Below are 24,607 nucleotides of genomic sequence, written 5' to 3' on the forward strand. Positions count from 1 at the left end.
CACCTGTATACACGAGTACATAACAACATCAACCAATGCATGGTGCACCGTCACCGACATACATGAGACACCACCATCACATCCACTAATTCATGGGGCACCACCACCCTCATACATGAGAAGGCACCAATGCATGACGCACCGCCACCGGCATACATGAGTACACCACAACATCCACCAATGTATGGCGCACTGTGACCGGCATACATGAGTACACCACAACATCCACCAATGCATGGGGCACCACCACAGGAATACATGATCCACCACCAACACATAAACCAATGCATGGCACACCGCCACCGGCATACATGAGGACACCACAACAACCACCAATGCATGGGGAACCAGCACCAGCATACATGAATACACCACAACATCCACCAATGCATGGGGAACCAGCACCCTCATACATGGGACACCACCATCACATCCACCAATGCATGGCACACCGCCAAAACATACATGAGTACACCACAACATCCATGAATGCATGGTGCACCGTCACCGGCATACATGAGTACACCACAACATCCACCAATGCATGGGGCACCACTACCAGCATACATGAGTACACCACAACATCCACCAATCCATGGAGCACCACCAGCCTCATACATGTGACAGCACCATCACATCCACCAATGCATGGCACACCGCCACCGACGTACATGAGTTCACCACAACATCCACCAATGCGTGGCGCACCACCACCGGCATACATGAGTACACCACAACATCCACCAATGCCTGGGGCACCACCACCGGCATACATGAGACACCACCATCACATCCAACAATGCGTGGCGCACTGCCAACGACATATATCAGTACACCACAACGTCAACCATTGCATGGCACACCGCCAACGCCATACATGAGTACACCAGAACATCCACCAATGCATGGCGCACCGTCACCGGTATACATGAGTCCGCCGCAACATCCACCAATGCATCGTACACCGGCATACATGGGTAGACCACAACATCCACCAATGCATGGGGTACCACCACAGGCATATATAAGCCACCACCATCACATCCACCAATGCATGGTACACCGACAGCGGTATACATGTGTTCACCACAACATCCACCAATGCATGGGGCACCACCACCGGCATACATGAGACACCACCATCACATCCACCAATGCATGGCGCACTGCCAAAGGCATACATGAGTACACCACAACATCCACCAATGCATGGGGCACCACCACAGGCATATGTAAGCCACCACCATCACATCCACCAATGCATAGCACACCGCCACCGGCATACATGAGTGCACCACAATATCCACCAATGCCTGGGGCACCACCACCACCATCACATCCAACAATACATGGCGCACTGCCAACGGCGTATATGAGTACACCACAACGTCCACCAATGCATGGCGCACCGCCACCAACATACATTAGTACACCACAACATCCACCAATGCCTGGGGCACCACCACCACCATCACATCCACCAATACATGGCACACGGCCACCGGCATACACGAGTACACCACAACATCCACCAATGCATCGTGTACCACCACCGGCATACATGAATACACCACAACATCCACCAATGCATGGGGCACCACCACCGGCATACATGAGTACACCACAACATCCACCAATCCATGGAGCACCACCACCCTTATACAAGAGACACCACCATCACATCCAACAATGCATGGCACACCGCCAGCGACATACAAGAGTACACCACAACATCCATGAATGCATGGCGCACCGTCATCAGCATACATGAGTACACCGCAACATCCACCAATGCATGGCGCACCACCACCGTCATACATGAGCCACCACCAACACATTGACCAATGCATGGCACACCGCCACCGGTATACAGAAGTACACCACAACATCCACCAATGCATGGCGCACCGCCACCGACATACATAAGGACACCACAACGTCCACCAATACATGGCGCACCACCACCGTCATACATGAGCCACCACCAACACATTGACCAATGCATGGCACACCGCCACCGGTATACAGAAGCACACCACAACATCCACCAATGCATGGCGCACTGTCACCAGCATACATGACTGGAAAAAAATTCACCTTTACAAGCTTGTAAATCTTTTGTAAAGATGATGTTTACAAGACATTTACAATTTGTAAAGATCCACAAGAGGAGATAACTGGTGGGTGATGGTAAAACGGTCTGCAAGGCCTCAAATTCACACCTAATAAATCCCAAAGGCTAATTACAGTTTGACCCCTCGACATAATTAATGAGGTAATTGGGGCGTTAAATAAGAGTGGGACAGACCACTGTTCAGGGGACAGGGGTCACTCTGTTAGGAGTAGGATGTTGATGCTCTTACTACAGTGTTCGGTGAAGTGAAGATGCATGTGTGTGTCTTTCACTATGCGCAAGCTGTTTAGAAAAGAATTCCGACTCAGTATCCCACTTATTTTGTGTTTGAGAACAGTGAATAACAATAACCATAAACAATATCACCTTGTCACCTCTGATAATATGCTAAATGATAGAGATTGTGTTGTGATAACATAACACATGACAGAATATGTTGCTATGAATCATGTGGTCGATCCAACTTTTACAAATAGAACCAGTGATACAGATGGGATAGGTCACCTTTTGAAATATTTCACAATCATATTTGATTTTTGTTGTTTCTGTTGATTCTTCCTTTCTGTGGTCAGCGAGGCAACAATCCACCATAATCCCATAAAATCATTGAGGCATGAAGTCCCATAAGCCAACTGAATAATTGTAGGCTTCGTGGGACTACACCTGTTGTACACGGGCTAGTTGCAGTTAACACATACTGCTATATTTAACATAACTAAACAATAACCTTCAGGAATGGAAGCCCATGACAGAAATGTGCCCTGGACAAATAACAGGTTGGAGGTTGGCATGGGAGGTTAAAGTAACTTGTTGGAAAAGCCCATCCCAACGTTTTCGAGATGATAAATTTCATGTTGGACTGGAGACGCAAATTAATAAAGTGAACATGGTGCAACATAGTGCTGGCCAGACACTGCTCCCAAAGAAAAAGAAACATCAAGACCTCCAGAGAGAACTGCCCACCCTGGAACATAGGGCATTATTGATATGTTGTATTATTTTGATAGGTTATCTCATGGAACGAAACTTTCTAAAAGGTCACATGAAAAAGGAAAACACAACTTTGCAGATTCTGATACCTTTTGGTATGCAGTTACCGAAACAAATCATAAAAAATGCCAATTCAACCTATTAGGAAAAACACGCGATGGAAAAAACCCGCGAATTCGAAATTCAAGCGATTCACTAAATTTCCCCCAGCGCTGGGGGAAGAAGTTGTTTCAACAGTTGTGCTGCGCTGCGCCCATACCGCATGCGCAGTGTATAGGTTCACGGAGCTTGAAACAGTATGCATGCCCGGAGTATGAGATCGTGAGCAGTAGTCTAATCTTGGTTGTGTACACAAACAAGTAAATAATCTACTCGTTACATAAAAAACATGTTGATTGTAAGAAGAAGCCTCTATCACAGAGAAAGCTTAATGTCTGGTTTATTGACACCTATATGTATGGCTGCCTGTCTGCTAAAGGCAATATGCAATACACAGCTTCAATCATTGACCACATGCAATTTAAACTTAACACCTATCAGGCTATACGCCATAAACAAAATAAATTGATTGATGACTCATACATCCGAGTCCTGTCTCAGCCACATTATGTAATTACGCAGGTGTGATACTTGTACATATGACATGTTTTTATGTCTATGGGTTGCAAAGAAACTACATCCGTTTTTCTCGGATGACTGGATCTCACGGAAACTGGTGCAAACGCTTGTCAGTTTCAAGTCCTGCTTTGTACTTGGACGAATTAAAGTTTCCAGTCGTTCACCATCTCTACTGAGATGATTTTTGATTGGATCGAACGCAAATTCAGAGATGGGTTTACAAAACCCAACATCTCTACATACATTCTTTATGGATAACAACATAGTGTATATGATTTTGTTTGGCAACGGTATATCAATCCATAGTGAAACGACGCATCATATACAATACAAAAAGTTGTTATCCATAAAGAATCTTACTTTCTTGTGACTCGCCATACTTCTAAACTGCCCATCAAACACATCATCTTTCTGAACACACTATGGGCCCCACCTTATGAGCGCTCGGCGTATCAGCAAATGAAGCAGACAATCGGTAGCCGTCGTTACACGTGAGTGCACATCCACCATCTATGACTGGGTTTGGTCTCCCGCGGGCTTCGTTACGAGGGACGAAAGTCCAAGTACAACCAGGGATACTCTACAATACTCTATATAGGCTCCCTGGTACAACATATTGCTCTTCTGAATCGCGATAGTATGCTTGTAATTTTATTATTTTCTTACAAACAGCAGAACATCTTTATTGGATAAAAAAAAACATTTTGAAATTGTTTCTGAGGAGTTGTAGGCCGGTTTGACATCTTGCAGTGTCATCATCGCGATAATGCGCCGAGGAGTGGGTTGTTTAGGTGGTGAAAGTTGTAATGTGCTGAATTTGGTTTATGACGCATGAACTAGGAATTTAGCATATCATTGAAATAAATTTGATGTTCGCTTGATAGTGCTCCATAGTCAATACTGCACTGTTGATGGAAATGGTGTTCTTTAATGCGGAATTTGTTTCACGTTTATAATACTCCCGTCTTTCATGCAAATTATATTATCCCAAAACAAATAGACAGTGCCAAGCTTACACTAGATGTTTATTTACAGATTATAACAAGAGGAAGATTAAATTTCATACAAAAACATTCCATTTATAAATTTACGGAAAATATGTTACACATTATTATCAAATATACAATCAAAAACAATGGGGTAGCATTGTAGTTGTGCATTCTTTAATACTTGTTCATATTTTGCTTTCTTGGCTGGGGAGGTCTGCCTGTTGCATCTCTTCGACTCGATTTCTGAAGAAAACAGTCAATATGATTATACTTGCATTAAGTGAATGGTAAACCAATGTGAAAATAGAATCAATGGTTATTCTCATAATCTCATAGCAGGTATTATTGATACATGTGTATTTAGTGCATTAGAACACAGGTGTTGTATGGTACAACCTTTTTTCTCCTTTAAAAGATCACACGGATTAATACTGTGGGATGATTGTTACTGTATCTCCCAGCCTTGAACAAAGCCTCAACACATAACAAGGCCTAATCCCTTGTTCATTCATGGGCAAGTCATGTCAGTAAGGGTTCATTAATTAACAAGGCCTAATGCCTTGTTAATTGATATCATCTCAGTTAAGATTCATCAATTAACATGCCTTTTTCCTTTCTAACTGATGGTAAGCAAAGTTATGTAGTGCATCCTCTTAAAAAATTTTCATCTAATTCTTGATTCCCGAAAGCTACTTAAATTGGTTTTCATGTTTACATACTGTAGTTTTTCTGGAACTTCTTCTCATGACATCATTGTGTTTGTTTTGGTTGTTTTTCTTTCTTGAGACGGTTTCATTTTTTGTCTGCAAACATCTTGTCATAGCCACTGCAACAAACAAAATACAATACCCTGACAGAAACTTTATGTTTCAATAAAACTGACGTATATTATAGAGTGATTACAGAGTTATAGCAAGAAGTCGTCACCAAACACATGCACCCGATTCAAACGGTTGAACAAAATCGCCCATGAACATCACATTATGTTACATAATTTTACTGTTTGGAGCTCAAGAAATGAGCAATCTTATTTATATGACAGTGGGTTGTGCTCATTTTTTGTTGTGCACTGATGCATATAGGACTGAGCATTAAGCAGAACTGCAATACCTTGAAATTCAGCGTGCGGAATAACAGGGAGAGCTGCCTTAGCGTCCTTATTCTGTCCTGTTTCCAACCTAAAAAAATACAATTCTAAATTTATTGTCAGCACAATGAAGATAAATTCATGTCGATGTTATTGTAGAAACACCTGAAGTTTTACTTGTTGAATGGTTTAATGCATTGAAACTCTTGCAGTTACTGTATTTAAATAATATTAAAGTATATTCTTACGTCTGTTGTGGAGTTAGGGTCATTCCTCCTACAGACTCAGCATTCCGTAGAGCCTGCCTCACAGTTGTCTGTGAAAGTAAATTCATGGGGAAAATGTAATTAGCATTTTGAAAAACCTAACAAAATGACTAGCAGGTATTACAACTAAAGTCTTAAATAAAGTCGAATTACTGCTAATACAACATCGTATAGGAATATCTTGTCTGAAAACGTTACAAACATTTACAAAGGAATAAACAATCAATTTAGTTTTTAAAATATATTTGTGTTAAATTTGATTTTGAAATGCCTTAGCGATTTTGAAAAGGATATATCTATTAAAGTCACTATTCCATCCATATAATGACGTGTGATATGGGAACCCAAAATACGTATATGCATGAATACTGGGATTAGTCTGTATTGCTCCGTCATTGTTGTTTTTGATGAAACCTATCTCTTAAAACATAAAACAGAACATTTTACATCTGTAAGAATATGTCCAAAATCAGTCTTATACTGATTATACATTATGATTGAAATTACATGCAACAGGTAATCCTTCAGCTCAACCACAAAAAACAGCTGGTGTTACCTGGGGAATATATTCCACCCCCATAGCCTGATTAAGTCCCAGGAAGGATATTTATGACATGTAATAAACCTTTGATCAGCCAATTAGTCAAACTGTTGTTCTCATATCGTGATTCAATATACTAAACACTTACTGAATGGCAGGGATACTCTTCGACTCTGTATATTGAGCTTCCTGCTAAATGATATGGTAGTCTTGAGTGTAAGATTTCTCAACAACCATGCTACTGATGGAACACATGGCATCATCAGGGTTGCCTTACTGATTTTACAAATAATATACTTGCATCATCTGCTGAATGTGCCCTCTGAAGAAATATCACTGACAGACATTCTGAACGGCTTTGTAGTTGTAAAGTCTCAAATTCACGATAGCAAAAATGTCCGTATGTTGGTGTGCAATGATCAACTGCATTTTCCCATCGGGTGTTCATATATGTATTTAGATCTCAAAAGGTCATCAAATTACTTTGAGTTACTCTTCCTCTCTGTAACTTCTCCAACCAAGAAATACAATGGACAGTGCACGTGTACACAACGGTTTGTGAACCATGTAAATAAAGGTATGTCACTTTAATATGAATTTTACCAATTGACCATGTTGTTGAAATAGACTATTGTTCATCAAGACTAAGCGTTATCAAAACACTAACTCAAATCGGCCAAATAATCCCACTAGTGGTATCCTCTTTGGACTGAAGTTGTTTATTTTAAGAGTAAGAGAATTATAAGGCATGCTCAACTGGGTTTGGTCGTTTAATTAATCCCACACAGCCATCACCAGCAGAGGGAATGATTTACACACCTCATTTTTTGTGCTTAATTATTGTGTTTGTTTTTTATTGGTAATAAATGACATGGGATTGTGAACAGCTTTACAGTGTATATCGACACCGGTACCATACAACATACAATACAAAATTTAAATGCACCATGTGTTGTCACATATGTATATAAATTTGAATAACAAACATGGGTAAAGCTTGAAGACAATCTTATATGGAAATAGTGAATTATCTTATCTTAATAATCTGTCCATCTTAAGATCTGCCTAACTCTTCGTCACTGCTTCTTTTAGATTTGATACTATATATGATTGAAGAATTAACAGCGTGATTTGTCATATGATAATCTTGTATTAGAAATTTGGTTTATTTACCTTTGTAAAGTGCATTCCACACATACAAACTAGTTGTATCAATATGGAGCATTTACGAGAATGTTATTGGTAAGATAATTATTTTTGGTGTCTTGATGGTAAAATTGTTGATGCTCACCGAAGTAACCATAGACTTAAGACAAAAAAAAACCATCTTCAAGCAGAAAGGAAGACCATAACAGGTCAGTTGTGTATGAAATGAACTATCACTGTTGACACTGATGATGTATGATTGTGTAGCACTTTAAGAATGTCTTATATTCACGAAAGTCACCAAATGGAAAGCAGATTGTACAGTTATGTAAGTTATGTTTTATGTACAAATAATAAATTAAAAAATTATGTACGTCGAACATAAACAAACAAATGATAGACCTGCACGCACCATTGAAACATTCTGTAACATAATTCTTGTAAATGATTATATAAATCTTGTTACACAATGATTTTTATTATTTCATTTGACTACTTGCTCCAATCCACACGTACTGACATCACAACCAATTATCTATTGACATGTTTATGGGATTTCTTGAATACGCCAATTGCATAACACCGTTAATGAGCACCAACATAAAAGGTCTAGAGTGTCATGGAGTAGAGTGGTAAAATCATCGGAATGAGCTTGGGATGATGATCTCGAACAAAGGCAAGACATCTGTTTTAACAGGCACAAGTATTTGGTATATGGATCAATGCTGGCCGTACACATAAACTTTCATGTTTTCACGCACCAGACGCAGTTGCATTGATATAAAGCACAAATGGACTACACAAAATATGGCTTATTCCTTCAGTTTTCATGAATAAATATGTCACATGCAAGATCCATTATGCATATCAACAGTAAGAACTCTAACAGAACAAAAGAAATAATAAATTAGTAAGTTTTAAGAGTCACGGGGATTCATGAGAAATGGCGAAATTGAAAGAAGTAGCGGTAAAATCCTTCCTAAATTTACAAACATTTACAAGCCTTGTAAACATCACCTTTACAATCGTTTTAAATGTTTGTAAATATGCCATTTAAATTTTGTAAAATTTTGTAAATCAACATTTTTTTCTTGTGTATATCACAGCCCTGTCATCACCGCCATAACCGACTTCAACATGCAACTCAGCATCGAAATTGGCGTTATCGACAATGGAGAACTGTTCATTTATCTCATAAAAGCCGATATTGTGTTTGAATAGTCGATTGCAAAGTCAGAGCATGGCGAGGGAGTGAAGAACTGGTGAAAGAGGCTCGTGGGGTGGTCCAAGCATCATGGTATGGGGTGCAATCGGTCTGAATAGGATAGCTGGCACTGTGCTGTTCCAGAATCTCGGTCAAGGATGTGGAAATGATGTGACAGCTGCTCACTATCTTGACCACGTCATACGACCCCACGTTGTACGACATTTGTGACTTGACGGAAATCACATCTTCCAGCAAGTCACCGCTCGTGACTACACTGCCAGAGTAACAGTGGACATTCTGGAATCTAAACCCTACAATAGCCTGTACTCAGTGTTGATTTGAGTCCAGTAGAACGCATCTGGGACGAGCTTCAAAGAAGACTGAATGAACTTCATCAAAGTCCAAACTGCTGAACTCGATAAGGCGTTACAAACAGTATTGACCTAAGTGCATATGGACTTCATCAAATAGCTAATTCATTTCATGTACAGACGATGCAACGCTTTCATCAATGCCCAAAGAGGCCACACACAATACTTTGGGGTATCTTAATGACACCATTTTTGGTACTTTTTGGTCGTGTGAACTCTAAATGTCAATCACAAAATTGCGTGAACCATAATTGTCAAGCCTGAACTCAATCCTCAGTTTTGATTGTTAATTAGAGTAAATTAAAATGAATGCTTTAAGAAACGGCTATCGGAGCTAGATGTCTGTTCCAGTTAAGTATAATCTGTAACACGTCACAATTTAATCCTGCAAACTCTCCTTTTCGTTTTTTTTTTCGGAAACTCAATTGTATACTCGCTCGTCCATTTAGATTTGAATTTTCAGTTAGTAAACATGCGCAAAATCTACAGCGCCGAATAAAGAAACACCCCAAGGCGATATGCTTATAAATCAAGTTCAAATCTTTTCTAAAGAGCTAACCCTATTAAGCACGATTAATTTGTTTGTGTCTTGTCCCTTACCTAGATGCAGCAAAAATAGACATTATTAAAACACAACTATCATTTATTCATGTTATATAATATGTATGGCTGATTGTGAAGAAAATAAACAAATAAACAACTTACAAGCGTGGAATAGCAAATGAAAAGTGTAACATTTTGAACTTCGGTTTACTACCTCGAAACGGAGCAGCCAGGATACCGGAACCAGTCAGAGCGGGTTGACGTCTACTTAAGACTTTCATTTGCCAATAAGCTCGGGGCTATTTTTGTGTATACAGAGATGTTGATTGGTAAATAAATGCTCATTTTTTCTGCATTTACGTTCGATCCAATCAACAAATACTGAGATGTGATCTATTACGTGGCTGGAAACTGTCGTTCGTGCAAGTGTGCACCGGATTCCCTCCGATCCAGTCATCCGAATAAAATGGATGCACTTTGTTTGCAGACATTATAACATGCCATGTGCACATGTACACACCGACCTGTCTGTTCAATTACGTATACAAAATGGGACAGAGACAGAAATCAATGTTTTTATGGTGCATAACCTGATAGGTGTGAGGACGAACTGCATGGACCTAATGATTGTATTGTATATTTTCATTAGCGGACAAAGAGGCAGACACATAGGTGTCAGTGAAACAGAAATTGAGTTGTGTCTGTGCCAGATGTTGTTGTCACAATCGACATGGTTATTTCCTATGTTTCCATTGACATGATAAAACATTTCAGTTTTCAAGCTGAGCTTTTTTTTAGCAATGAAATGTATATTTCTAACGCTTTACTTTCTTGAAAATTGTTTGCAAATCTGCAAACCGCCCAAAAGAAGCGTGTGAAAAAAAAAAAGGGGTGGGGGGGGGGTGGGGGGTGGGAACTATGACACCAGTGAATTTTTATCACTGCAGACGCAAGATGCTTGTAATCAATAGCAATATCATTTGTTCTCAAAGTTCAACCATAGACATGACATTTGCGCGCTTCACTTGCTTTGTTTTATGGGTCATGGATTTGATATCACGCGCGTCAATCCACTCAGTTGGGAAACGACTACGTTCATCGCCGATCCCGTTGATCACCTATGACGTTGCTAACCAGTATCTTCCCGGGTCTGTTTTGTTGGCAAATCTGTCGATTTCCAACGTAAATAATAATTCGTTAGTTGGGCAGAAACGCAGTGTTAGACAGATGGACACTGTCCCAGTTTATAGAAAAGCAGTCCTAGACAGATGAACACCGTCCCAGTTTATAGAAAAGTAGTGCTAGACAGATGGACACTGTCCCAATATATATAAAAAAAAGCAGTGCTAGATCTAGACAGATGGACACTGTCCCTGTTCATAGAAAGGCACTGCTTGACAGTGGGACACTGTTGCTGTTAAAGGGAGATGTGCTGGACAGACAGACACTGTTCCTGTTTACAGAAAAGTAGTGCTAGACAATGGGGCTGGTGTCCAGATTTATCAATCAAGATTCATAATCTTGACGCACGAAGGCGTTAAAATTCTGTAGATAAGCAGGTGTTGAATATTATATTAATTAAACCAGTGATAAATCGCAGGATCTGTCGCTATCAGACATATGTGAGAAATTATCATCCTCAGTTGGTCGGTTTTCACAACAGGCGTGAGGTGAATACGCTTGGCTATTTGGAGGTGGCCGAGAACCCGTTGGATGTCGTGAATCTGACATCCGGTTTGAACAGGAATCAATGCTCATACACACTGAACATGTCGAGGGATAAATTTTATCCACTGAAGAGTAAATGTCCTTCAAGGTCGCCGTCAACGTCCAATTTAATCCGCGAAGATGTAAGTATTCAGCTCAGTACGAACCAGTGAATGAAATCCTGAGCTCGCTACAATTGACAGTAGATGAAGCAAGATTCCCAACTTCACAGCCTATTTCCCTTCACCGGGATCTCACAAACAGAGGATAAAGAACATGTTTTCCTTTTGAGGAAATACAACGCACACATTTCCTTTAGCCAGGTATCATAAGCATGGATCGGGGTATCTCATTACCTTTAGGGGGATCTTCAAAGTCATCGTATAAAGGAGACGCAATACCTTTAGTGGGATATCAATGACACGTATTCTGTTGAGTGGCATATTGCAGACATTGGATAAAGGACATATGCATGCATTCCCTTTAATAGTGTTATCTTACAGACATGGGATAAAAGGACATGCATTGTGTTTGGTGGGTCTTACAAACGTGAAATATAGGTAACCTACTCCCTGTAACAGTATTTTACGGGCATTGAATAATCAACACGTATTATCTGTCCTGGGACCTTAAGTACACGTATTCTATCTTGCATAAACTTACATAGATTGGACAAAGAACACGCATTCCCATTTCATCTTACACTGTGGAAAATAGTTCATTTAGTCGGAACTCACAAGCATCAGACAGCAGGTTTCCTCGCCGTTTAACTGCCATGAAAATTACGTTACCATTAAGTCAGAGCCTCAGATAGTCAGCACAGATCTAGAGTGAATAATCTTCAATCTGGAATAACGTTGTTCTTTTCTGATGTCATTCGAAGTTGGTATTTGAAACTGTTCCTCTGTGTCCAAGTACCGTTACTTTACTTTGCTTAAACTCTCCCATGGACGTACCACCATGGTTCTGCTGAGGTCGCTCAATACGTCTTCCAGAAAAAGGAGACTTGACTGGTCCTGAAACCTTCAGCCCAATCACATGTTTAAATACACAATTTAAAATATTCACAGGAACTTTGACAATCCTGGTGTCGTCCTACCGCTCTAAGGAAGGGAAGCTGGCAAAGCAAGGATCAACCTCGTGAATACAAAATGGTTTTGGAAGAGACTAAAGATATCAAACTCATGACTTGTGAATGTCCTTCATGAATGGATTGAGAAGTCTCTTCACTGTACTGCCTTCCCCAGGTGACTGTGTGAGATGTATTAACAAAGGCATGTGCAGACTTCAGAATCTAGTCCAATCAAAAGAGAAATATTCCAGGGAACTCCTTCCGTCCATTGCACCTTTTTTGTTTGTCTTTAAATCCTTTTACTTTTCTGCTAAATAAAGGGCGTGGTGATCATCCCGGACGACTTCATCACAGATCCCCAACAGCGCTTACTCATCCCCATTACATTAAAGAACAGGTCCTCCTCATTTTCTAATGGTATTGGCATGTCATTCAGACTCAACAAATGTAATACTCTTCATCTGAAATATGACAGGGTAGTAATGACCAGAAGGATCAAGCCTGATAATAGCGTTCACCACCCTTCTCTTAATCGCGCATAACGTATATATATATATATATTCTGCCTGCAATTCTGGAGGTAGATGTTTGGTTAAGGTAGATAGAAGCTGATTGAGTTGGTGGACCATTGGGATGCACGTTCTGGATGCATCATCAGATATGATGGATAACTGTCATTGAAGAGACAATCAAGAATCATGCACCAAATCTTGTTGACCATCCGAGAATAGATCGGGGGCCAATGCACGACTTGGAGAATTGGTGCTATATGCTCAGATTTGAGGATCTTAGAAAAAACCCTAATTGCCGAGTTCTGAATCCTCTGAAGCTTGATTTGGGCCTGGTTCTTGTGCAGTCAATCTTGGAAGAACGAGAAGTATATCAATGCTTGGTGGTAGGTGTAACCAGAAGGTAACGCCCTTTGCTGATTGTATATATGCTATGGGGAATATGACATACATTGTCATTGATTGAATCTTTAAGGCGTTACATTTGGACAACACTGAACAGTCTCAGTTCATACACCTGAAAGCACCTGGTCATGGTTCCATCGTGCACTTGAAACGTACATATGAACACGGCTGTTGCATGTCATCTTTTAAAAATAGCATTCAGCATCAACAGCAGCTTTATGAAGGGAGCAGATATTCCAAACAATATTGCGCGCAAGATGGGCTGACGCTCTGATGAGTGAACGAGCATGTAATTTGTTACCAGAAAGTGTACAGAAGGGCGAGACCCAATATCTTGTCGGAGGGAACACATCGGCTATGACGTCCACTCTAATGTTAGCAAAAGATTCGATCTACCACTAAAGGTAAGTCATTGTTACAGGGTATAGAGAACTATTTAGGGCAATAGGTTGACAGTATGGATTCGCTGCCCTGTAGACCTCTGCCTTGAGTTTTTTGTTTTGTTTTGAGTTTTTTTCGTTTGGTTGGTTTTTTAATTGTTTCTTATCTTTGTTTTTTGTTGTTGTTTTTTCTTCTTCTTTTCTTTTCTTAACCTTTTAAATATGCAACCAATTAACACGAACATGTCGGTGGAAGGGCGTGCAGGATATAACTTGTAAACATACATTCACACATCTGAAAGATACATAGCTCCATCACACGGCTCCAAATTCTCACAGCATGCGTGTGCGTTTCTGATGTATTTTAGACAGTAGAATCAGACGGTATCTTGCGTTATGTAATTGAAATATCTTAGACAGTGGACGTGTGCCAGTGTGTCAGTTAAGCGGTTCCACCTAACAGCCTCTTTGTACACCCTATAGTCTGTTTAGGTTAAAAGTATACTGATGATCCAATCAGATCTAACTCCAAATCCGTTCATAATCAAACATCCTTTCAACGCAGAATGTAATGAGAACATCAGACCAACACTGGAAAAGTCCAACTCTGGATCTAAAGAAACACGTGATTCTGTTAAGCGTATGTGGAGCCACAGGATGTTGGCATCACTTGATCAAGGGCAGAACGCTATCGCGCGCATGTAAAGCGCTTGGTTCCATATCACTCTGCACCAATGATGATATTGTATCGTGGTGCAATTTAGAGTGAACAGCTGTATGGCAATTGTAACTGTCAGTTTCATGTCTTTATTTTCTGCAAGCATGTCAGTCAATGTATAATTTGACTTTACACATTGCCATTTGATGTGGATATTCATTTTGATATAAGTATGTGTGCACTGACAAACAATCTAAACACCTGTCTCCGTTTTGTGATTCTCAAATCGTCTGACTTTACCTAATAAATGATATGTACTTAAACAACATTTTCTTCACTTCCAGACTAGAACTCAGAGCATGTAGAGAGTTAGCCACGTCATGGAACCCGCACACAATGCCGTCCCATAAAGAAGATGTAGTGGGAAAATATGATGTCCAGGGCCCATATAGAGAGTCTGCTGAAATGGAGACTATAATAGATGGTAAATCACTTCGGTAACACGTGTAACACTCAATACAAAGAAAGCCATTGACGGCTTGTTTACAGATTAGGAGTTGTAACTATTTTCCTCTTTAGAAAAGCTGTGGGACTAGTAGTATACAAGAAAGTGGTCAATATCGATATATACTCACACGCAAAAGAAACGCAAGTTTCTATCTGAACTGAAGAACCAAATTTGGACCCCTAATTTCATAATACCTTCGGTACATAGTGATGCTTGGCGATGCTTGGAACATTTTCTGTATCATTTTATAAGATCAATGTGATCACAACAAGACGAAAACGAATCGCCAAAATGCACCACTCAAATGAAGATGTGGACATGATGCACACGTCCCACGTGGAATTGAATGTGCACGATTTTTCACTACCCGTAGTGGGTATAAAAACCGCCAAGAACTTTGGCATATCCTTCATTGTTCAACGCTGCCGCGACTAAACCAACATGAGAGGAATCAGGCTATCGGACGTTTACACGCTGGAGAATCTGTCAAACACATTGCTCGGCACTTTAACGTCAACATAACGACAATCTACCGTCTCCAGCATCGCTATAACACAACACAGTCAACCAATGACCGTCAACGAAGCGGCCGACCAAGGGTCACGACCCCTAGGCAAGATCGTCTCATGACACGGCAACACCAGCGTGATCCTTTCTTAACAGCAAGCCAAACTGCTCGGGATACTGTCGGGACACATAATCGACGCATCAGCCGTGACACCGTTATCCGACGGCTGCGCGCCACCAACCTACGATGTCGCCGACCAGCACGTCGTCCAATACTCCGACCACACCATAGACAAGCACGACTTCAATGGGCACAGGGTCATCAAAATTGGCGTCAGCGTGAGTGGAGACGTGTCATCTTCTCTGATGAGAGTCGCTTTTGTGTGTCACATGCAGATGGACGGGTCAGGGTTTGGAGACGTCAACGAGAGCGTTTTGATGACCGAAACGTGTTGGAAAGGGATGCATGGGGTGGTCCTAGTGTCATGATTTGGGCCGGAATTGGACTTAATGCTAGGCTTGGACCAATGTGCTTCCAGAATGTGGGTCGAGGTCGAGGACGCGGCATCACAGCTCAGCGTTACATTGACCAAGTCATCAGACCTCATGCTGCTCCATTTTTTGCCCGACATCGGAATCACATTTTCCAGCAAGATAATGCTCGTCCGCATGTTGCAAGACTTACCATGGCCTTTCTTCAACAGCACAACATAAACGTCATGCAAGGGCCGGCCCTTAGCCCTGACCTTAACCCCATCAAGCACTTGTGGGATGAGATTCAGAGGCGTCTCCACCAAGTGCAACCAGCGCCTGCAACTGCTGATGACCTGCGTACAGCTGTACTTTAAGTGTGCAGAATGATCCTAAGGGCCTGCACAAATCGTCTGATCAACTCTATGTACAGGAGATGTGTGGCAGTGATCAATGCTAATGGTGGGCACACCAGGTATTGAATGACGTAATTCAAATGATCGAAATCGGAAAATGCAATTGCTCACACAAATTGTAAAGACCTTATTGAGTATGGATACCAATGAACTGTGTTTGCTCAAATTTCTGTACATCTGACTCCACTCGTATTTGTATACTTAACTGTTGAAAAAGAAATACAGTGATGCTACATGTCAGACTTGCGTTTCTTTTGCGTGTGAGTTTATATTTCCTACCCAAGATGATACTGATTGTGCATCGGCACATGCTGTTGACTCGAATTTCAGTTCCCGTATCATCCCACAAACGTGCACGTTTGTCTATCATGACTCAATCAGCAATATTGCACCTCAACAATTATATCATGGCATTGTTTGTTGGATAACTGTATTCATATCCAGAATATACTCTTAAATCGTTCTTATAACGAAACGATTTTCTGAACTCGAATCATCCAATGGCTGTTGAAACAGAATTCGAAACCATGTTTTGTATTGTTCACAACGCTGCCTATCGACCTGGCGGGCAAAAAGGTACATTTGATATCAGCGATTTTGGCCATTTTTAAGAAGGGAATACACCAATACACTCTAACATAGACAATACTGGGTGTTGGGATATGGTGACATACATCATCCAATGCCGTTAATCGTCTCTTACGATAATCAGTGGTTGTTTGCGACCAATTCTAACCCAGATTTTCACGGATATATAAGTGTATGAGGTTTCCTTCAGTGGAATCCACATTCTGCCTTTTTGCAGCATGTTACACCTTCTCATCTAGACCTGGTTCGTTTGGGTTTCCCTTAGATGTCGTTCTTGTACTGACTTTATTATTTGCAGACGAAGGCACATCTCTGATCCGTGATGACTGCAAGTCCCGCCTGTGGCCACCTCCAGTCAGGCGGTATGTTCCTGTGGAGCCGATTGTATTCGCATACTACTGTTCCATCATAATGACTCTGCCCGTCGTACAGTTCTACATGTACGACAAAATAGCAGAAAGCTATGGCGGGGTCAACCATACCACGTCCCTTCAATGCGGTCAAAGGGCAGATAACTCTTCCAACGCAAAGCTCGAGAACAAGATACAGAGCAAAGCTGCTGATTATGTCGTATTCCTTATCTTTACCTCTACATTCCCTGGAATCCTCCAAACAATCTTTCTTGGGTCCCTGTCTGATACATATGGTAGGAAATTCTCAGCATTACTGCCTCTTTGCGGACTTCTATTATTATTGATCGTGTATCTCATCGTGTTTGAACTAGACTTACCACTTGGATACTTGTTCATAGGCAATGCAATTGAGGGTTGCTCGGGTGGCTTTGGGACAATGTTAACGGCGATATTTGGATGTGCTGCCGACATCACACCCGTGGGACCCAAACGAGGATTCAGGATGACTGTAATTCAGGCAGTGATGAGTTTCGGCTCAGCATCGGGATCTTTGGTTGCAGGAATATGGACACAACTGGTCGGCTTTAAACAGCCGATGTACTTTCTGATCGCACTATGTAGTGCAACGCTTCTCTTTACAATATTTATATTTCCAGAAACACGTAGAAATCTACCCAAAGAAAGACTTACCGTCAAGGAGCATCTCAAATTATTGAAAAAAAGCATGCAGTTTTATACCAAAGACACTGCAGACAAAAGGCGGTGGAAACTGATAGTATCTTTAATGACTTTCTTTACTTCCTTCTCCGTGGACCTAATTAAGAACACAGTGCTGATATTGTATCTCTTGGCCACACCCTTTTGCTGGAGTAAGATACAAATCACCGGTTATGCTGCAGCCAGGACCATCATAAACTGGATCTGCATTCTTGGACTAACACACTTTCTCTTGGGCCGATTTTCGGAAGTTACCATCGCAATCATCGGATGTGTTTCCAACATCCTCTTCCTCGTGCTCTTAGGATGCGCCGAGAGTAGTATCTTCGTCATCGTAGGTATGACTTTTGACCTTACCTCATTTTTCTTCAACTGATGTTGCTCTTCTAACTTAACAAGTATGTGAATCTGCCACCTTGTTATACCTCTATGCTCCATCTTCAGCGGCTGCGTTTGGGATCTTCAGTGACGCACCACCTGCTATGATGCGGTCAGTGATGTCAAAACTCGTCTCCGCTGATGAACAAGGTCAGTAATACATGTATCTCAGACTGTGACTGTGACTGTAACAATGTCTTACTGGAAACATGATTCAAGCATTGGGTGTAATGTACATGACGATCTCTAATTACATTTCATATGCTGTAAGTGTAACTTCGGCCACCAGCTAAATTACCCATCTGAACGAGGTAAAACTGTGTGACCATAAGGGGGCATAGCCTTATTTCTCTTCTGATATGAAAATATTTTAAGTTTTATTCTTAAATTATCTTCGAATATACCCAGCCAAACAAGAAACGTTTGCACACTTAGACAAAATGAAATTATTATCGTTGACTTGAAGTAATAGTCAACGATTCAGATCAGGTAAAATTACACCCTGCCATATCACACTGGAAAGTAAGTTCAATCCCTCTGCTTTTTTCTTGGATAGTTTTTCTTCACGTTACGCTCCGCTGAATACTGTCATAACCAGACAATCTTGTGATCATCGAATATCTGTGCAGCATCCAAAGTCTATGTGCTGTGGGAAACGGCCATACCCCAAACCATCAAAACCCATTAGTTCAAGAATTGTCAGACCAAATCAAACAATTCTATTGGTTTGATAGTCCAGACAGGCCGTCCACATAACGTTGCCTTACTGATTCAGTAGCGTTATACGCAGTTAGAATATTCTGCCACATGCCAAGAAGTTGCAATTGTCAACGAACGTGCACATGCAAATATTGATTGGGTCTTGCCTTTGTGAACACATTTACTCATTTAAATATTCACAGTTACCTTTCACGGTAAAGACAAGACTTGTTCAGCTAGAGTGAAGAACATTTATCAAGCTGCCATTTCACTAGGGTTACTTTTGTATGAGATATTTTATCACCCATTCTCCAGTAAGTGAGACAGTTTTAGTTTTTGTCTTTCCATTGACCCTATTGAAAATATCCAATGTACATCGTTTGTAAATGGGGTTCATTGAAAATAATAGAAGATCGCTAAGCCAAACAGAAAACGAAACTGATGTGCGAGGTAAGATAAGTTCCAATAGAGTCATTTGAGACGTTTCTCCATATATGAGCAATGGCTGCTATCCTCCTCTGTGATCTAATCCACTCTAAGACAAATGCCAAATTTCGTATGGAGTCGGCTGAGCAAAACAGTATGGCAGGTCGTAAATAATGCAGATGATAAAAGCCGCAACTCTATTCGTAAGAAACAACTTCAAGCAGGTCATGGTGCTAAGTGCCGCTTCGGTTCTGTGATCATCCGTGTAAGCTGACTACATGTTGACAGACTGCAGGATATGGTGGTGATCTGCAATAAAATGGACTAGACAATCCATTGATCAGCAACATGAGCGTCGATCTAAACTTTAGTTTAGAACTGGTTATTTGTGATGTTACAGGGGCGCTGTTCGCTTCTGTAAGTACGGTGGAGATGATGGCGTCATCATTTCTCGGTATTGTAGCTACTCTCGTCTACAAGGCGTCACTCTCCTTTTTCCCCGGCCTCATCTTCGTCATTCTTTCCGGGGTCATCTTCATCACTGCGCTGATGCTTGTGTAAGACCACATCTTCTCCTCGATTACTAGCTAAATACATATGTCGATATTTACATACTGATTGCATATATGATTAAATTGATCAATGACTCGTCAAAGTCAATGACTCGACAGCTGTGAAAAGTAGTGCCAATACCTAAGAATCCAAAGATTGTTTCTGTGAATTCCTGTAGGAGTGTTCCTTTCAGATTGGAGGAATGTGACAACGATTCGAACTGGATACGGGACTGGGTAAAGTGTGATCTATGTGTAATCCATCGTAAAGGAATGTTCAACCTATTTGTAATTTTTCGATTCCTTACATTCCTGTTTTTTTTCTGTTTCTTTTGATGCAGGTGGATCTTCACAAGTCTTGAACAGTACTCTATGCAACACCAATACACAACACTCTATACCTCCGGTTTTCAAACATTTTGACGTAGTTCCTCTTGTAATGTATAGCTTACATTCAACATTCCTTAAAGGAATATCAAGTCGTATGTACAGTTTTGCTATTATTAGTAGCGTATGGTTGGGAACACGTATCGACTGACATCGACGTGAAAAACTTTACCTTTATAAATATTTCTCTTTCAGGACACTGAGCTGCAGTCTGAAGAAAAGCTCCTCTCAGCCGTCGCAAACTATTACGGTGACAAAGGATTAGTCAATCACAGACCAAGGAGAGAAGGGAGATTCAAGGCTTTTAACAGTGTGCGTTTACTGATCAACATTAACAAACTGGGCATAGCTGCAACCACCTGATGCATTATCAACCAACTGACCATGAACCAAAAAAGGCTTTTTGGGGGGCTTAAAAGTATTGGTTCATTGATTAGGGGTTGAGTTTGTACCAAGTAATCTAACTGTTATATTTTCTGCTCCACACAGGTTTGTTGGTGCTCTGATGCCATAGGTAATATTTTTACTCCTCAGATACGCTGCGTATTTGTGTAAAATACGCAAAATAAATCACAACCCAAATAACTTTGAGATGATGATGCAAAATTCGCATGGGACATTTCAACATAGCCCAATAGTTTATCAACATTTTGCATAATTACCAAGTGTATATAGATTTGTAATTTCAGGTATCCATCTATAGCGACACATAGTATAAAGAGCCTAGTTTGTTTGTTTTCTAAATTGTACTTTACTAATTTACAAATACCCTGGCAAAGTTAAAGGGAGTAACCTTATTTGTTTGTTTTTTAACGTTATTCTAACTATTTGACTGTGACCTGTAAATAATCGAGTGTGAACAGGACAATCCAGTGGTTGATGTCATGAGCATCGATTTACTCATTTGGAACTCCACTAATAATGGTTTGTTGCACTTTAGAACAAAAAGAGCTTTTGAAAAACAAATCTAATCCAGATCTTCTCGACTTTCGACATCCAGCGCAAATGATAAAAAGTAAATAGTCCCCAAAGCTCGAAACGGTTCCTGGGATGTATATATACATCTCAATATTTTCACAAATACATGTTCGTGTCATGCTGTGGTTGAAATCATTCTGATGTTCCTTACCTTCTTAAAATTTAGATGTGTGATTAATTTTGTTTCAAATAATTTGTGATATGTGTAACATTACGTCAGAGAGAGATTATTTATGCATGATACATCAGTGTAAGGAGCCTTGTAATTGTTGTCCTGTGGGGTTCCATGGTATAGGTTATTTCTTGTTTCGTGATTTGATGATAACTAAGTACCTTTTTTTGGTTTCCTTGAACCATGTACCTGCCAGTGTTGTCTTCTGTGAATGTCATTTTTACTTTGACTGAAACAATAAAGCTTTTTCGTCGTTTTACAAACGTGCACATTCTCCGATTCTATCTGATGTCGTTCAGTTGTTGTCTAGTTCACCGTCTACCACGCTGTGCAATGTACTTATCCTTGCACTCCTTCAGTTTTCAAAAACAAGGATATTTGCTTGTATCTACATTCATCATCAAAAACAGTTCCGCCGGAGATGTTGCCCGTGTGAGATCAAATGATATCTCCTCGGAGATGATCGTTTTGACAGTAGATTTTGTACAATGCCTTGACATCATCATTTACATGACTCACCATGTTATGACGTCACAATGAAATGAAACAAAACCTGATGACGTCACAATGGTATGACACCGTTGCACTGCGAGTCTAATAACAGTGCCTTGTTCATTGAAAATTATAGTCCGTTCGGCTCAAATAAATTGCAGTCAGACTCGAAAACTAAGAATTATATAGTAGTCAGTCAAACGCTGATCATAATCATAACGAAAACATCAGACCAACTCTGTTACCTTTTTGCAGGATATATGTACGTGAAGCACGTGCACAAATGCCGACAAAGTTTCATGATTCATATACCTCAGCTGTGCCATCTCCATCATTTTTTGAACATCCCATAACAAATAGTGAACTACAAATATATAAATGACAGATTACACTTCTTTTCTCATCCTCTGTTAACATCATGCTATAACACTTGAATGGCAATTTATTATCATTTAAAGTAATTGCTCTAGACCAATATTTAACCGCTTTCTCATATGGGGATGCTGGAGAGGGAGTCTTCCACATTCCCAAACAACCATATTATTTATAGTACTTTTGCCAACTATGTCCATTACATAACTCTGATTCACACAGAGTGATTTCTGATTGGTTTGAGTGGCATTCTAGAAGTTGGCGGCGCAGAGATGAAAAAACTTTCAGCTTCTGTATTTTCACAAAGGCGACGTGGACGTGGTCGCCATCAGCTACTATTTCCTCGATAGACAGTAGATCCCGGTAGAGAGTGACCTCCAAAGTACTATCCAGACTGATCATGTATCTCTTCGTGTTTGAACTGGACCTCCCACTAGGATACCTAGGCAATGATATCTCGGGCGGATTTGGGACAATGTTAAGATCCAAATGCCTGGCTATGCTGCCACCAGGACCACCATCGATTGGATCTGCATACTCGGACTAACGCATTTCCTTTTACCCCGAGTTTCGGAAGTCACCATTGCAATCACTGGATGAGTTTCCAACATCCTCTTCCTCGGTCTCTTAGGATGGTGCTCTTAGAACAGTGTCATAGCTTTCGGTGTTCTGGCTACTATATTCAACAAGGATTTACTCTCCTTTTTCCCCGGTCTGATCTTCAACCTCACCGCGCCATCTCTTCTTGTATCACTAGCTAAATACGTGTTTTCTTAGTCCCATGTACATTGTATATATGATTAAATTGATCACTGTCTCGTTTAACAGCTGAAAATCCAATATTTTTAGTTCTCCATATTCCTGTAGGAGTGTCCATTTCAGACTGGGGGGATGTGACGATGAGTCGAATTGCATACCCAGACTGGGTTAACTGTTCAGGCCCATTCTATGTGCAATCCACCGACGATTCGAATTGGATACCCCTACCTGGCTAACTAATCAGATCCATTCTATATGTAAACCACCATAAGGTGCAGAGGCATGAATGTCGACATATTCATAATTTTGTGATTCCTCACTTTCCTGTCGTTTTTTTTTTCGTTTGTTATTATTTTGTGTTTTTGATTCTATTCATGAAAATGGATCTCCACAGGTATCGAACAGTGTTCTTTTCTACACCAATACACAATACAATACATTAATACAATGCAATACATTAACTCCAGTTTTCACAAGTAATATTGAAAGTGTTGTTTGAATGTATAGCTTACAATTCCATAATTCCTCTGACATGGGACGTGAAAACCTTCACCTTAATCTTTATCGTTATTTCTTTACCTCTTGTTTGCAGTTGTTAGACCTCATTTGCTGTCCATACTATTGATCACGATATTATTTACAATTATGATATCACTCAAGTATTTCTCTTTCAGGTCACTGAGTTACAATCTGAAGAAAAGTTCATTTCAGCGGTCGCAAACTATTACGGCGACAGGATTAGTCAATAGTAGATCAGTGACCTGCACTTGCCCAATCAGAAACAGATACAAACGAGTAATCAGTCAGAAAAGAGAAGGAGAGGCAAGGTTGTTAAAAGCATTTTGACAGTCTGTAATAATCAGGCAATCCAGTGATTTAAGATGGCATACTCCACCCAATCCCGTGTGTTGTCCTTTAAGGCAAGCATACGTTTCTACATTTCAACATCCAACGTAAATGATCATTTGTAGTTACATACCCCAAATCTCAACAGGTTCTCTGCATGTCTATATTTTCACAAACAGATGTTTAGAGCGTGTTTTGGTTTGGTTCATCCTCGTATTATTTAGAATTTTTTAAAGTTTGGTATGTGATATTTGACAAGTAATCTGTGATATGTGCACGTAATAATAATATGTGATTGAGGAGAGATAATTAATACACGATAAATCAAAGTAATGAGCTTGGTGTCCGCAAAGCGCGATGCAAG

At 40.4% G+C, this 24,607-nt stretch overlaps 1 protein-coding gene and 1 long non-coding RNA gene across 3 annotated transcripts; one reads left to right on the forward strand and one right to left on the reverse strand.

Annotated features, from left to right (window-relative positions):
• Positions 1-5,505: 5,505 nt before the first annotated feature.
• LOC137294128 (uncharacterized) lies at positions 5,506-6,103 on the reverse strand. Its single transcript, XR_010957508.1, has 3 exons — positions 6,067-6,103; positions 5,842-5,909; positions 5,506-5,557 (listed from the first exon to the last, which is right to left on the reverse strand). It is a non-coding gene; the product is annotated as an uncharacterized lncRNA (long non-coding RNA).
• A 7,720-nt stretch (positions 6,104-13,823) lies between these two features.
• Positions 13,824-22,041, forward strand: LOC137294805 (proton-coupled folate transporter-like). Of its 2 annotated transcripts, XM_067825920.1 has the most exons (6): positions 13,824-13,989; positions 14,968-15,107; positions 17,412-18,521; positions 18,628-18,711; positions 20,087-20,243; positions 20,820-22,041. In XM_067825920.1, exons 2-6 carry the CDS (start codon positions 15,020-15,022, stop codon positions 20,887-20,889), a joined length of 1,509 nt encoding a protein of 502 aa, XP_067682021.1. In that variant the 5' UTR covers positions 13,824-13,989; positions 14,968-15,019; the 3' UTR covers positions 20,890-22,041. The 2 variants fall into 2 exon arrangements, with proteins under 2 accessions (XP_067682021.1, XP_067682022.1); XM_067825921.1 differs by lacking the exon at positions 20,087-20,243 and having other exon boundaries at positions 13,901-13,989; positions 20,820-20,882.
• The last annotated feature ends 2,566 nt before the right edge of the window (positions 22,042-24,607 follow it).

Source organism: Haliotis asinina, chromosome 8, assembly GCF_037392515.1.
Source record: "Haliotis asinina isolate JCU_RB_2024 chromosome 8, JCU_Hal_asi_v2, whole genome shotgun sequence".
NCBI lineage: Eukaryota > Metazoa > Mollusca > Gastropoda > Lepetellida > Haliotidae > Haliotis > Haliotis asinina.

What these genes read in the sequence shown, in the direction of transcription:
- LOC137294805 (XM_067825920.1), top strand. Translation starts at nt 15,020, where the DNA reads ATGCCGTCCCATAAAGAAGATGTAGTGGGAAAATATGATGTCCAGGGC. An exon ending in TAGTATCTTCGTCATCGTAG is followed by an intron (nt 18,522 to 18,627) that starts GTATGACTTTTG and finishes CTCCATCTTCAG; the next exon opens with CGGCTGCGTTTGGGATCTTC. An exon ending in ATCACTGCGCTGATGCTTGT is followed by an intron (nt 20,244 to 20,819) that starts GTAAGACCACAT and finishes TTTCTCTTTCAG; the next exon opens with GACACTGAGCTGCAGTCTGA.